At 41.7% G+C, this 16,142-nt stretch overlaps 1 protein-coding gene across 1 annotated transcript in view; it reads right to left on the bottom strand.

Annotated features, from left to right (window-relative positions):
• Positions 1-807: 807 nt before the first annotated feature.
• The window catches only part of ldlrad3 (low density lipoprotein receptor class A domain containing 3), a 93,192-nt gene continuing 77,857 nt past the window's right edge, over positions 808-16,142 (bottom strand). The window contains exons 5-6 of the mRNA XM_086207699.1: positions 3,028-3,430; positions 808-2,572 (exon numbers count right to left, since the gene is read on the bottom strand). Coding sequence (XP_086063825.1) covers positions 2,377-2,572; positions 3,028-3,430 — 599 coding nt within the window. The 3' untranslated portion in view covers positions 808-2,376. The remainder of the gene's footprint in view (positions 2,573-3,027; positions 3,431-16,142) is intronic.

The raw sequence follows: 16,142 nt of genomic DNA, 5'->3' as shown, positions 1-16,142 counted from the left end.
CCATGAATATTGAAAAGTTTGATTGTGTTAAAACCTTAGATCATGCAACCTTGTCAGAATAAGACTGATGACAAGATGTCTCCTGTACTCATAAATTCAATTCTTTGTTTGTGACCCGGAGGCTTCAAAGTTCCATCTGTTTATGATGAATTTTGGATCAGCTTGTAAAAAAATTGGCGACGTCACAACTCTTGTGCTTGTAGGATCAACTCGTCAAATCAGATTCCCACCGATGAAAACAGTCTTCTAGCGTCAACCTCTCCACGGACAGAACTGTCACACAGCGAAGCTCAACTGTGGGAGCGAGGAAAAAAAAGCCTATTTTAGACCAGAGGAGGACTTAAGTCTTAGAAGCAGCCTAAAACTAACGCTGGTCATTGGTAATGTTTTATTTGGTTCCTTTGGTTTGTTTTTTTAAATGCTAGCCCTGTTACTTATTGAGAAAAAAAAAACCACTTTGGTTTTGGAAAAAAAAACTAAAAATATTGTTTTCAAATTCACAACCCTTAAAAGTGGTTTTAACACTGGCCAAAGTTTTCATATTGGTGCAACCCTACTATTAAATAATTCAAATGATCAACTCCAAAGAAAAGGGACATCAGCAGTAAAGAACACAATATGTCATGAGATCTGTTCAAGCTGTAGGCCAGTGCACCTTCGGGGTTTTACTTTTGGAAGTGTGCGATGTGGTTTGTCTGTTCGTGGTTCAGATTCAGATGTTGCTTTTATGCTGATTAAGACGAAGTTGCAGGCCAAATGTAATAACTAGTCTCCAGAAAGAATCATCATGCACACAGGAGCTCTGAGTCATCATTTTATATTATTTTGAATGTACAGAATACAGAGTATAAAGAGATCACGTTGAAAAATGTCACAAATATGTAAATTATGAGGGAAAATCAGAAAAACAAAACTTGATATGAGCAAGACGTACATTTTGTCCTGAGAAAGTTTTTCCAGTTATACAGCAATTGAATGTTGACATCATAAAATAAAATATATGTGAGATGTGATCGTTCCTTTGGAGGGTAATAACATGGGGCAAAGGTTCATGATTATCTTTGGTATGATTGTTTTTCTCGTGCCTGTATTACCTCAAAGCACCAACTACATTTTACTGTTACACATTCATCTTTTCTGTACACCAACTTTGAAATGTTAAAATGTGATTTTAACTTTTAAATATAAGTCTTTATGTACCCTCTTTTGTTTTTCTTCCTATTAACAGTGTGGAACCACTCTGAATGAGTGAACAAAGTCCAAAAGTACAAATAAACACAGATCCTTCAGTTCATCAGTCAGTCAAAAAAAACAACGTTCTAAATGACACAGAAACACAGACATTTCCAGTTCAAAGCAGAACTTTTCAGTTTATAGTCATGTTGCCTGACTATTATAGTTAAGATCAGGCTGCTGTTGTCAAATAATTCAAATGGAATATTTTGGCTAAGAAAAAAAAATCACATGCAAAGGCACGATTATAGGGCCTCCAAAATCTTTTGTATTTGCTATTTTGTTTTTAAGTACAAACACGATTGGTCTTCAGACGGACAAGTACAAAAGTCTCTTGAGCTTAGAGGAATGGTTCATGACACGTACGTATATAATCGTTTCTGCTCAGCATTATTGTGACATCTGAATGGTCCTCTTCACATTTTGAACTATTACTATAACTTCTATTACTAATCTAGATATGCTGTGAAAACACAAAAAACCTCCACGGACCTTTTAGAAACATTTCTCTTACTAACTCAGTGACAACACTTCTAACATGGATTAAGCACCACTAAAAACATTAAAAATGTTAGTTTTCACGAGTTACACGATCAGTTCTTTTTGTTTTGTTTCACATCAATATTGAAAAATGAAATGTGGGTGCCTCCGATTGAGCTGCTCTTGCGTATTGCCATCAAACATGTTGCATGACTCTGCATGTCTTAAAGTTAATCAGCTTCTCCATACTCCGTGTCATCAAATGTAGTAGTAATTTCAACAGGACAGATTTATATCTCCTACTCGAGTACTTTTTAGTTTTATCATAATGAAAACACCTATCATCAGCTATGATGTCATTGAAGAGGTGCTCTGGATATTTCTAGCTGTCACTGAAGAATCTTAGGCAGTATTTCTTCAAGGGGAGCACACATTATTCAGTATTTGGGATTGAAGTTCTAGTGCTGCAATGACTCCAGTAGGGGGAGCCAACAGGCAAGGTTACACGAGTCTCAATCCAGTGCTCGAGGAAGCCAGGCAGCGAGTTTAGGACACGGTTCAGTCTCCTACTCAGAGCTGCGGTCCATCCTGGCCTCATACAGGTGTGGCCTGGTTCTTCAGTCCAGCAGGATCCCTCCACTCTGTTAACAGTCTACAGAGCAACTACAGATGCTCCAACTCCTCTCTGGAGCTCTGTGTGCTCTGAGCCACAGTTCTGGGTGTGGAAGGTGCAGAGGGGTGCGCTGAGAGAGGGCTTAAAGGGCCTTGTGTGACCTCATATTGAGGCAGCTCGCCCTCTGAAGGAGGCTCCCCATCTGGGCGGTAGGGGGGAGGAGGGAGGTCAAACCACGGAGGCCGGCTGGAGACAAACAGATGAAGAATAGGATGTCAAGATTATGAGCAACGTTAATTATGAACATGTTTAACTGCAGCAAACCGGGGTTCAGGAAATGTTGCTCATCTTTTTAAAAAAGTGCGTTTTAGTCCAACAACAAATTCAACTGTCATTGTCTAGAATAATTTTGTGGTAATGCAGGTGAGGCATCTGGAACAACATGAAAATGAATCTCCGTTTTTTAAAATTTGATAATTATACCCATGTTAGAGGATTCATCAGGTGCTTATCAAATTACACTTTGAATACTCTACTTCTGATGGCATCCTGTGAAATCAGTAGGAGATAAAATACAAGTAAATTAAATTACAGTTTCAATATTTTGTATCTTAATTCGACACAAATTTAGATCATACTTTGAATACCACAGTTTCTGTTTTCTGTTTGCAGGGTGAAGGTAGAACTATGATTTCTATCACCTGACATCTAGAACCGCCTGTGAGTATGACGGTGGTGAGTCTATGGAGGCTCCAGAGGGATACAAGCCCCCCGACAGCAGCTGCAGCGTCTGAGGAGTCGAGCTGTACTGGGCGGCTGCAGTAGGGGAACCAGGGGAGAGACCTGGACCTCTGGGGTGCACGTGGCCACGATCCAGGATGACCAAACGGGAGAGCAGCAGGGGCTGGTGGTGGTGGTGGTGATGTGAGCCTCCTCTTACACCTCTGGGCAACAGAACACTGCGTTTCCTCTGGTGATGGAGCACCAAGGCCAGCAACGCCACAACCAGGACGAAGATGACAGCGCTGCCGATGACAGCGTAGGTGATGCTCGGGTAGTAGCGCAGGCGGTAGTCCAGCGTCACAAAGTCCTGCCCAGGAGCTTCTGCACAGCACAAGGAGGGAGACACTGACTGAAAATGGATGAAGTATAAGAGGGAATAAGAGATGAGGGCCTCTAGGGAAACTGTGGATAGATTTGAATGTTTGGTGAAGGAAAAAAACGGTTTAGGGTTACGGAGCCAGGGGACTAAACTGCTTTCAGGTTTGTTTTTGAATGTGTTCTGCATGATTCAATAGAGGTAGCCCCTCTCCAAGATGAGAGTGCTACATAATAAGCAGAACAGCAGCCAGACTCTACCCAGGGGCTTCCAGAGATGAACAGCATGAAAGGAGCACCATGTACGGTGTCCAGGCTACATTGGAGTAGTCCCCAAGTTCAAAAATAGGGACCCTACTTTCTATTATGAAAAAAAAAAAGAAAAAAAAAGAAACCCAAAAATGCAGAGGCTAAATATTTTGGTGTAAGAGCAAAACAGCTTACAGCAGTCTTAGATAAAACCAAACTGAAGTGTGTGGTGCTGCAGATGAGAGAAAGCAGCAGAACACCAGGGGCCGTAACAGATTAGTTTGTTGCAGAGAAGGGTGTTTCTGCAAACAACTGAGTGCAGGGAATCTCGCATTGAGAGCCGTGGCCAAGAGTAAGAAACAAAGCCGCCAACTGGCTGCCTGCAATGAAGAGGGGGACTACTATAATGCAAGAGAGCACCCCAGCTTTTTATTCCAGATGGAATGAGGGACTTAAACATTTCAGCTGACTGATATTACAGGGAGAATTTCAATCAGGCACTTGGGGTGAGGCTTGTGTAAACGGTGTTACAGCTTCTTCCTGGCAGACAGCGCTGTTGTATTAGGAGAAAAAGAGGGAGAGTGTAAGGAATCCCATTTATCATGAAGCAAGAGGAAGGCTGTGCTAATGAGGAACGAGCTACATAAAAGTGTTTTACAGTTGCTGTTTCAGTTCAAATTACATTACTGCCTCAGGGGCCTATAAACATCAAACCTCTGGGTGCCTCATAAAAAGTTCAAACACTCCATGGAATACTTTCTATGTTCTGTGTTCGAGGTTTTTGTCCTGCTGCTTAACACGCCATATGTATTACCACCACCTCTCTCCTCCAGCCATCATGCAGGCACTTGAGGACACAGCTCAGAAGACTGTCGAGGAAGTGATCATTACAAGTTATCTGAAGGTTGGAATCAATAGTGCGAACATGCTTCCATCTGTGAGGATTAGATCCGCAAAAACTGCAAAGCAAAAGAGACTTTGCAAAGCGTCCTCAAGCATTCAGGGCTCACACAGACTTGCTGGCTCCTCAAGGATATTGTATTTAACAAAGGGTGGTCATCAACCACACATTGCCTATCGGACAGTGGCAAAAAAAAAAAGTCCATTATCACGCAACTTTAATCGTGACCATAAAAACAGCCGTTTTTGCAGGGGCAATAAGCATTTCCATGGTAACAGTCAGCGGCACCAATCAGAGATGTGTGTTACACTTAAGGATTGTGGGAAATGTATTAGTTCTCCATGATCGTGCAAGTGTTCCTCAAAAAAAAAAAAAAAGGGTGATACATAAAATTAAAGCTTCTATAAGACTAGGTACCAAATCCCTTCCAGAACCTCACAGCTGAGCCCTCTGTATAGGTCAAGACATAGTTTGGGATTTTGTTTTTCTTGCTTCATAGCTGAGAAGAGATGATTAATACTTTCCTGACAATCATTAGTGATACTACAGCGTTTGAGACACGACTGAAGCTCAAAGAGCATTTGTGTGGACAAACTAGAAAGCTTTAATTAGAGGAGGGATTTTCAACTTGTTCTGTCTTTCTTCCATACACCATGCAGCATGTTTCTTCTGTCAGCCTGACCTTGAAGGTCTGGGGGAGTATTCTGTAGCGTGTGTATGCGTGTGTGCAGATACTGTTGAATTCCCGAAAACAACCAGCCTGGGATACAGCCTATTTATGTACCAGTGTGTATTCAGGGGCCCCATGCCTTAATTAAATCTAATCTAATTCAGATGCTCCATCCGCCCGCATCTCGAATAAGGCACCAGCCAATAAAACAAGCCCCCTTGACCCCTCCCCTGTGATTTAAAATTAGCCAGTCCCTCACTCTACCAATTAATTATGGACTGGACTCTAAGCAGAGAAAGGCCAAAACAAAGAGGAATTATTTACATAATTACCTGCTTTAAAAAACAGGCACAAATAAAGAGATCCCAGTGCTGCCGCTCCGTGCTGCCTATAAGGTTTCAGTGCAGTTCAGAAACCCACACAAAGGAACTCGTAATGCTGCAACATTTACAATGGGAGCTCACTGGGTACATTAACGATAGGGGCCTGAAAGGCTGCTTCAAAATCAAACAGGAGAGGCAGAGTGAACTGATGCAGACTGTTGTTCTGTCATGGGAGTGGAGGTCCTGCACGCTGCCCCCCCTGTGTGTTTAGTATTAAAACACAAAGAAAGGTCAAATCATCCCATGTGATGGGGTGCGTTTCCATAAGATAAGAGTTATTTAGATGAAAGTACTATTCGTATACGTGTAGTTGTATGCGAGACTGTCTGATACCCAAATCAAAGAGTTGAGCCAGGAGCAAGAAAACACACTCAGAACTTCCATCCATCCATCGTCTTCTGCTTATTCCTACATTAAGGGTCGCGGGGGGGCTGGAGCCTATCCCAGCGGCAACGGGCGAGAGGCGGGTTCACCCTGGACAGGTCACCAGTCCATCACAGGGCCAACATACAGAGACAGACAACCATTCACACTCACAGTCACACCTACAGTCAATTTAGAGAATCAATCAGCCTCGTCCCCTCTTGATGTCTTTGGACTGTGGGAGGAAGCTGGAGTACCAGAGAGAACCCACACAGGAACAGGGAGAACATGGAGACTCACACAGGAAGATCCCGTGCCCGAGCCGGGACTCGAACCTGAAACCTTCTTGCTGTGAGGCGACAGTGCTGACCACTGCACCATCGTGCAGCCCCCACTCAGAACTTTTTTATTTAAAATCATGAGGACTAATATTGAACAAATATTGCCAACTTCAACAGTATAGTCTGTAGTGGATGACTCAGAGGAACGCACCTGCAGGGCAGTACACATACTAGCTTTTATCACACAAATCTACTGTTACTGATGGGCTCACATATAACATGAATGCAAACATTTATGAACCTACCAGCAACACTGACTGTGCAACATCTTACAAGATACATTCAATGAAGGTTTCATTGCGACCGCAACCCAGGCCTGGTTAAGCACAGGACGACGAGACGAGATGAGATGAGACGAGGTGTCATCGTCAACATCACACATCCAAATTCACCAGAGGCTTCCTCCCCTCTGTCAAACTTGAAAACCTCAATTAAAAATTGTACTTTTGACCAATCTTGAAACTGCTTGGTACGTTTAAACCTCGGAAAGGGGCACGTCTGGACAGGATGCTTTTTTCTGAATTGATTCCACCGCATAGGGCTAGCCAATAGAATGATTCATGGCTGTTGTCATGTGTAGGCACAGGAGATAGGGCCCAGGACCAGAACAAGGAAGGCCCATTAAAATCTTCACTAATACATAAAAGGGACATTCGTACAGGATAAACTAAACGAGACATAAAAATGAGAATTGAAAATAGATATGAAAGTCAACAGATCATCCGTGATGCAACAAAGAACAAAGGAAACAGAGCTGGTATATAAACGCAGCGATATAATCAGGAGAGAGAGAGAGAGCAGAGAAGGAGCTGATTGGCTGGGAAAGACAGAGGGAGCAGAGCAGCGCTAATGAGGCTGATGCAGAGCAGGTGTGAGGAAAGAGCAGGAAAGCAACCAAGATATACAAGACTTGACACACCGCATCCCAATAGAATACAAAAGAAGTCCAAACTAAAGTTCATGAAGTTCAAAATGGAAATCAGTGGTCCAGATAAACAAATCAACGTGTTGACGTTGACTTGAATTTAAATTTGAAGAGAAAGTTCTTAAAAGATTTACTACAGTGTTGCTGGACTGCTTTGAAGATATGCAAACTGATTAGGTTTCCCGTTGTACATTCTGCTATTCCCCTTTCAGAAAAAGAGACCATGATATCTTAAGGAAGGCTGTCAGTTGGTCTGATCTGTTGAACAGGTCCCATACAGGAACAAAAACTCAGACTGGACAGTCAGAGCACACGTACAAAGAAGTATCAGACTGATCACTGAGAGCTGGCTAACAGCTAGCAGATGTTTGAGTTGCAATTCAGTCACAGAATTACCGCAACGTACAATTGAATATCATGTGAAAGGGCTACATACAGGCCGAAGAACCAACACTACATCCATTCGCAGATAATATGCAGATACTTTAATGTAAACTGTTGGGTAATGGCTACATGTTAGCTGGTGCTAATGGCTAGCTATAAAACCTGAATAATGAGGTGAAAGAACAAGTTACTTCATCAGCAAGAAATGTTTGTTATGTCACCCCATAAATCACATTTTACAACCAACTAGTAGCCCTGGCAAACGGCTAACCATTAGCAAGGGCTAATGGGTTTATTGGGCGCTACTATATTGGTTCTCGGTCTCTGTTTCCAAGATAAAGTCTGTCTCAAAGATTAAGATGTTTCAAATAAATGGGAGGGTTCAAAAAATGAATATATTTACATAATGTACCATGAGTTAAAGTGTGCATCATCTTCTGAGTGCATATTGATATTGTCTGCGTCTGTATTTTTTGTGTTGCTTATGTTTCAAACTCTACCTGATGTGACTTATCTAAATGGTGTTGACTTATGTGCACAGTCATGACCTAACACAAGTGCTGCATGTCCTGACTTTTGGGGGCTATGCTTGACATGCTCTTTGTTTGGGACAGGTTGGGCACTGCAGAACTCAACCTGGTTCACAAAGGTTTGAAAGACTTGTGGGTGAGAGTTTAAGCTTGAAATGCATCGTGCACAAATGCACTTGTGTTCTACATGAAAAACCTTCCCCACAAGCTCTCCCAGCAACAGGAGATACACTGTATTCATAAACTCATAAACCTTTTATATGTGCAGGCTAAAAGGGTGTGTGTGTGTGTGTGTGTGTGTGTGTGTGTGTGTGTGTGTGTGTGTGTGTGCAAGGTGCAGCCTTTCAACTCTGCCACTTTAATTACATCAGAGTGGCTTTTCCCCAAATATCACTCCACCTCTTAGACTTCTCCACCAGTACTCTCTTCTCTATTCGCTTCCCTCTCACCACCACTCCTGGTGAGTTTTGTTTACCTCTCCTTTTGCTCCTCTAATGCCTCACTCTTCCTCAGCTCTGTGCTTTCCATAGGCCTTCTCTCCATTCTCCACCTCTGCTCTCCCCTTGCTGCTAATTTAATTCCATTGAAACGACATGAACCTTGATGCGGTGATATATGATAACAGTGCTAAGGCTATGTTATTATACAGTACTTATAACAGTGATTCTCCATTTCTTTGTCTTTCCACTGTCAAGCCCATTTTCTCTCTTTCCCTGCTGCCTGCTGTCTTCCCACTCTCTTTTAGCATGTCATTACCTCCTGCCTGCATCAGCTTTATTAGCCTGACATGGGAGGAGAGAATTACAGGGACATAGAAAGGTCATTGACAGTGGACAGAAGACTTACAGTGAAACAGATGTGGCCATTTCCAGAGGAAGAGAGAGGAGTACATCTCCTATCATAGGCAAAGACTTGAATCTATGATGAGAGGCTGCGGGTGCCTTACAGTAACCCAAACTCACTCTTTCTGGATAGCCGATTGTGTTGCTCTCCTCTACATCTTAGTGCCATCACCTCTAAAACTGCCTTACAGTCCTCATTCGTTCAGACAGTTTCATTTTCCTGCCTACATCTACAGAGCAAAATAGAATAAACTAAAACAAGATGAAGGTTGTTTTTTTTTTTTTTATGAATGCATGCTTTGCTGAGTGAGGTTGTACCAGGTGAAAACTAGGGACTGACAGATGTATCAGTATGTAAGGGATTAGTGGTTGGTTGGCCAACCTTGACCTATGGGTTGGGTTCTGTCATAAATTAGAGTTGTTAGAAATGAATGAAATGCCCAAGAAATCAGGAAAAGTGATACCATAGCTGGGAATATTTATAGCTATGATCAGAAAGTGCACATTGCTAGCCTCAGTTGTTTACATCAAAGGGAACTTAATCATAAATGTTTGTTTACGGCATACATTGATGTGATAAGAAAGCTGAAGCTGAGGGATGTTTTAGGCACTTATTCAGGTGTTTGGTTATGCACCAAAGAACTGGACAAATTAAATTTTTGATATGATGATGATGGCACCAGCAGCGATTGAAATTCATCCTGGAGGAGACATGAATATCTGAACCAAATTTTATTCCAAACCATCAGATAGTTGAAGAGATATTTCCCTAAAACACTCTGATGTCAACCTCATTATGTGGCAAGTTAGATGGAAGGGGATTAGCTATATCAATAGGGATCATCCCAGGGCGCCATGAAGGTCTGTACAAGATTGACTGTGCGGTGAACACAAAGCTTTCAGCTCCAGCTAGTAGATTGATTTCTGGATAGATATCAATTACTGTTAGATATGTTGGTCTTGGGCTGCACGGTGGTGCAGTGGTTAGCACTGTCGCCTCACAGCAAGAGGGTTCCGGGTTTGAGTCCTGGCTCAGGCACAGGATCTTTCTGTGTGAGTCTGCATGTTCTCCCTGTTCCTGTGTGGGTTCTCTCTGGTACTCCAGCTTCCTCCCACCATCCAAAGACATGCAATTGGGGTCTTGGCTAATTGGATACTCTAAATTGACTGTAGGTATGACTGTGAGTGTGAATGGTTGTCTGTCTCTATGTGTTGGTCCTGTGATGGACTGGTGACCTGTCCAGGGTGAACCCCGCCTCTCGCCCAATGTCAGCTGGTATAGGCTCCAGCCCCCCCGCGACCCTTAATAATAGGAATAAGCGGAAGACAATGGATGGATGGTGGGATGTTAGTCTTGATCAAGTCAGTGGAAGGACCAAGATTTATCAATAAAATGACAACAATATCACCAATATGTCCGATTGTATACAAAGTCATGTCAGGGGTACAAATAAAGTAAAATAAAATTATTTCAAATCTCTATAGTCTTTCACCAATAATAAACCTGTTTTCTTTTTTTTTCTTTTCTTTTTTACATTTTCTAGTCCTATGAAGACAAAAAGACAAGGACAAAATGTAACATCACATGAGAGTTTGCTGTCTGCTAGAGGGTAGGTAAAGGGGGCACACAGGAGTTGACAGGGACTACAGGACCTTACATTTTTTTGGAACAACAACTCTACACACATGGAAGATCAACATTATAAAATTCGCAGTTGAACACAGAAACTTATTTTGAGATGTAACAGAATCGGATGAGGTATACGGTAATATTGCCGCACGGATACAAGACCACAAAGACAGGAAAAATGCATGCAAAAGGGAGGCAAAGTAAGTACTTACATTGGACTACAATGAGAACCTTAGAATGATTATAACAAGTTCTGAAGAACTCCATTGTCTGCCTTTAATCAAACGGGACTGCAAATCAACAGCAGACATGCTGTGAGGTTACTGAGATACAAGCCTTTTCTTTTTCATGGAACATTCCTTTATCCCAATTGGCTGCTTGCCACTGAGTGTATATATAAAACCATCAACTTTCAGAATCTACTCGACTGAAGATGAATGAGCAAAATAAAATGAAAAGAAATGGGGATGGGAAAAAAACTCCACATGTCTTAATTGCCTCACTTTAAACAGCTCTGAATAAAGGGAATGGAGACACCCCCCTTACCCACCAGCTCATTCCTGAGGGAACAGATAGGGGCTGCACAGATGCGCTGTACTTTCCCTCCACACTGAAGACTCATTTCACATTCACAAAGTGTTATCTTAAAGAAGAGTCCAAAGCGGGAGGAAATAAGTAATCATCCTCCAGCATTCCAGGGTTTGCTGCAACGTGTCAGGGTAGGTACAGCTGTCTCCAGCTGATAGAGGTCGGTCACAGCAGGGCTTTCCCTCATCCTGGAGTCACTTTGTCTGATGCTAATTACAGGTGTGAGTCTGCTGGCTCATTTAGCAGCTTCGCTGTCACAGTTACACCATGAGTGAATGATAAAATGGGTTGCAGCACTGGTGAGTGGTTTGGCTCAGCACATTGTGTCTCGTAAGAGAAAAGTAGAAGAGAGAAGAAGAGAAGCTGAGAGAAGAGAAGAGAAGAGAAGAGAAGACCACTAGGGGGCAGACAGTTCACATATTTACTTGGCTACACGTATGAGGGCACTGGTGGGGGGGCAAAGGGCTGAGAGGAGAACCTCACCATCTGGCTTCCAACATACCTGCATACACACACTGCTCCAATTAACATAGCCTCTTCATACAGGGCACATGCCTACAAGGAACATACGTGCATTCAAGTAACTGAGACACTTCAAACACATTAATCCAGGTTCACACATGCACACTCACACACACATGCACACTCACACACACACAAACACACACTGCTCTCAGATTCAATACAAACAAAACCCAGCAATCCTTTCATCCTGGTCCAGAGTGTGTTCTCTAAACCCATGCCACATGGTGGAGGAATCTGGAAATAGAGGGAGGGGGCTGATAACAGCAACTTGTGGGTTGCTTTGAGCTTTGACTTTCTTCAGACTCTGCAGTGTTGAATCTAAAGGGTGGAAAAACAAACTCTTAAAAGTGACTGTGGTGGCTATGGTTGCAATAAACTTGGCTAAAAAGATTATAAAACTGAAAGTGTCCTCATTATACTGTCATTCTGATCCAATTTACACATTTGAGTCCTTTTAAACTCCAGTCTGCATCTGGAATCTGTAGCTGTCACTTGACTGTTTATTCCAAGCAGTTGTAATATTTTCACATTATCAAAATTCTATTTGAGTGTGACTTGGTCACATTTGAGGAGCTGGTTGAAGGTGGCTGGAAATTCACAGGTTACTACAGAGCAGATCCATCTTTTCCATTCCTCTCTCATCAATGGACATTGTCTCATCCAATCAAGTTATGTTTGATCCAATTACAGCCTGACAGTGTTCATCACGTGCATCAGCACATTCCAGTAACCTTACAATTTCCTGATATGGACCCACATTCAATTCCACGCTGATCGAGAAACACTGGGCCTCATTCACGACTTGGTTAGATTTTCAAAAAAGATTCTGATATTCCCTAATGTTTTCTTGTAGACTGCACAAAGTCACATGGCATGTGTTCTTTTGAGGTTCTATACAGGATGAAACTACATTAATTCTTAAGATAATTTTACAGCATTATGGTCTTTAAAAGTTACACCTACGTGAACATTCATCATGCTGACACCTACGTCAGTGTTCAAACCCTCCAATGATGGTGGTTGTCTTTCAGATGATGACCTCGATGTCCAGCCAAGAGAATCTTGCCGAGACTTCCCCACCTGCAGTAGTTGATGTCTCAATATTTTGTTGTGCAATACACAGGTTTTCTAATTCATTGATGCATATTCATGCTCTCACACGGTATCAGAACTGGTGCTGGTAAAAAAAAGAAAGAAAAAAAAAGCAAATTATTTTGGATTTCACGATTGAGATGAAACCATTGTCATCAGTTGTGTGCTCTTCTCTGACTGTGGGGAATATCCTCCCATGCATCTTTCTGTTGTTCTTTTAAATCCAGTACTGTCTCTGTACCAAACATGACAGCTAATCTTCTGCTCACTTTCTGCAGATGTACCTCAACTTCAGAACCGCTGCAGATTTTTGTTTGGAATCTGAGCTCCACTGAGCTCTTTCTCTCAGGACATTCTCGACTTTTCACTCAAATCTTGGTTTTATTTTTAGCATCTGAAGTCCCATTTCTTTTTAAAGAGATTTGCTTGACGTTAACTGTTATAATTAGGAATAACTGGTACATGTTTTTACCTTACAAGGACAGATGATTCATCATTTAAGAGCATAGATGGAAACAAGTCTGCCATTTTAGAACTGCTGTCAGGAAATCTGACACCAACTTTTGATGGGACTTTTCTCAAGAACCAATTAAAAAAAATTGATAGAATAATAAAACTTGCAAGAAGATGTTAGAGTCTCTTTTCCTCTGAGCTCACAATCTTTCACTATTGCTCTTGAGATTTATGCTCTTAGTTTGTCTGCTACATCTTGCGGAGGAAACATGTCTACTCAGGCAATACTGATAAATAGCTTGTGATACAAGCATCCCTGCTCAGAAACTCTGGCCCACTAAAACAAATTTTATCTTGCAGAGACGTTAAAAACAATTGAAATTTTTCATGAGGATGTTGTTTTTTCCCATTAGGTATTTAAATCAAATGAAATAACTGATAGCGTTGACCTACACTTACGTAACTACCCACAAGTTATTTCAAAACAGGTGGCCGGGTTATAATATTTTTGAGACAGTTACAAGCCTAATTTGGCCCTTTCACCTATAACTGCAACAACTATCCTCTTTAGAGATGAGTGGTTTACTAAGTGATCACCTTCATTGTCCTCTGGTGTGTGTTATTGTTCGTATAAAACCCTCGCTGCCAACGGCCCTCCCCTGGTGAAACATGAAAGATTGATTGATTGAGAGCTGATCTGCCAAGCCACACTGAGAATGGAAGCATGTTAACTGCTCTGTGACAGGACTGTTCCAGATCCCTTCAGCATCCAACTATTAATATTCATGTTCCATGCTGTCACCCCATTCCTGATACTATGCCCTGTCATGTACTATATGTCTGCTCTCATTAGCATGCGCAGAGAAAGAAGGAATTAATGGGCAAGCTCTGTGTGTGTGTGTGTGTGTGTGTGTGTGTGTGTGTGTGTGTGTGTGTGTGTGTGTGTGTGTGTATGTCTGTACTGTATGTGCCTGCCTATTGTTTATCTCCAGAACTTACACGTGTCCAAATGGTTTTCTTGGACAATGTGGTTAAACTGCCTGCCTATTTGGTGCAAATTGCATTTTCTCTTTATGAGTGAGTGAGTGAGTGGGTGAATGTGCGAGTGAACGAAGAGGAGAGAGAGAGAGAGAGAGAGAGAGAGAGAGAGAGTGTGTGTGAGTGAGAGAAAGAGAGAGAGAGAGAGAGATATTTGGGGACGTTTTCATGCTTCATTGGACCTCTATTTGCCTGTCCTGTAATAACTTGTCCGCTCCATTGCCTGCCACTATCAGGCCCCCCCATAACACTCAGTTAAAGCTGACTATGGGCAACCAGAGGACAGGAGGGGAGCTGGGTTAGAGATAATGGATGACTTCAGAATCTGTAGAACATCCACTGAGGAGAGTAGAGGGACCAATATAAAGGACATAACAGGAAGTGGTTTAAGAAGACAGATATATTTAAGGGTTTGTACATGAAAATGTTTACCAAGTTTGTTTAGAAAAGGCCGGGTGCACAAATAATTGTGCAAAGGTTGGGACATATAGTACATAACATCATGGCTAAAGGTGCATTTGAAAGTCGTGCCCGCAGAGTGATTTGCATACATGCTTCCTTGAGGTTGTTCAATACGAGTTTGGGACAAATTAAATATTTTCCAACCAGCTCTTTTAGAGCAAAATCAGATACCGATAGATTGAATTTCACCGCTAGATGTTGTACTTCTCTAAGTCAGCAGCCACTATGGAGTTCAGCATAATGAAAGCAAATTGGAATGCAGCAAATAGCAACACCAGTCTGCTAGATGACAGTAATAAACCTGTATGTGAGTTCGACAACTGCCAATAAACTCTGAACAAGCAGACGAAGCACTGTGACTAACATAAACAGCACAGCAGTAGAAACGATTTCAATTTCTCACAAGTAACGTAACAAGTTAGGCAACGTTTTTACAGTCCTAAATGTCCCAATGACTTAATTCAAACCAGATTAAGTTTGTCAACTTAACTGATAATTTTTAATAGCTTTTTGGTAGAACAGTTAAGTAGTTTAGGTAAATAAGCATCTTTGCTGTCCTTCCTAGAGGTAATAGCGCTGTGTTATGAACAGTTTTTTTTGTCAAATTTTCAGTTGTCCATCAACAAAACCTTCTGGAATCCATAGAAAATGTCATTTAGATTGCAGCAAAACTAATTATAGATATTAAGGCTTCACATAGAACCATTGTATAAGTTTATGTACAGTATTTTATGCCTTTGTTTAATGGTTGCAGAGAGTTGGAGAGAGAAAAGAAATATTGTGTGTGAGTGTGTGTGTGTGTGTGAGAGAGAGAGAGAGAGAGAATTTGAACTTGGAACTCATAGCTTGTACCCTAATCACTTTGGGATCACCTCATTCACTTATTTCCTACACTAATCTTTCTCAAACTGTGGTACAGTTGTGCGTGAGCTCCATTAAGTGGTACACAGAGGAATCAAAAGCAATTTCTTGGGGGAAAATGAAACTAATTAAAATCATGTAAAATCATTGAATACTATCAAAACTGTAAATATCTTCAAATGAAAACAAATACAAAACCCAAACTGTACTTCACAGTAAGTTATGTCTTTCTTGTCATTTTTTTTTTTTGTGTCAGACGATACATGGTCATATTCGTTAACACCGTGAGCGTGCAGCCGGAATGTTCTCGGCACCTGCTGCTGCTAATGTTAGCAGCATTCGAAGCAAGATGGTAAGGCCCTATGACTCAAGTTACCTCCAATTGGGATTCAGTTGGACTGAAAAAGAGCCAAGTATGTGTATGTGGTGAACCTCTAGGCAGTGAATCAATGAAACCAGCAGCAGAAGACTTTGGTCATTA

This window comes from Aulostomus chinensis, chromosome 7 (assembly GCF_037954235.1).
Source record: "Aulostomus chinensis isolate RoL2024-O1b breed Wild chromosome 7, RoL_Achi_v1.0, whole genome shotgun sequence".
In the NCBI taxonomy this organism is placed as follows: domain Eukaryota; kingdom Metazoa; phylum Chordata; class Actinopteri; order Syngnathiformes; family Aulostomidae; genus Aulostomus; species Aulostomus chinensis.
This window is presented reverse-complemented; position numbering and strand designations above follow the sequence as displayed.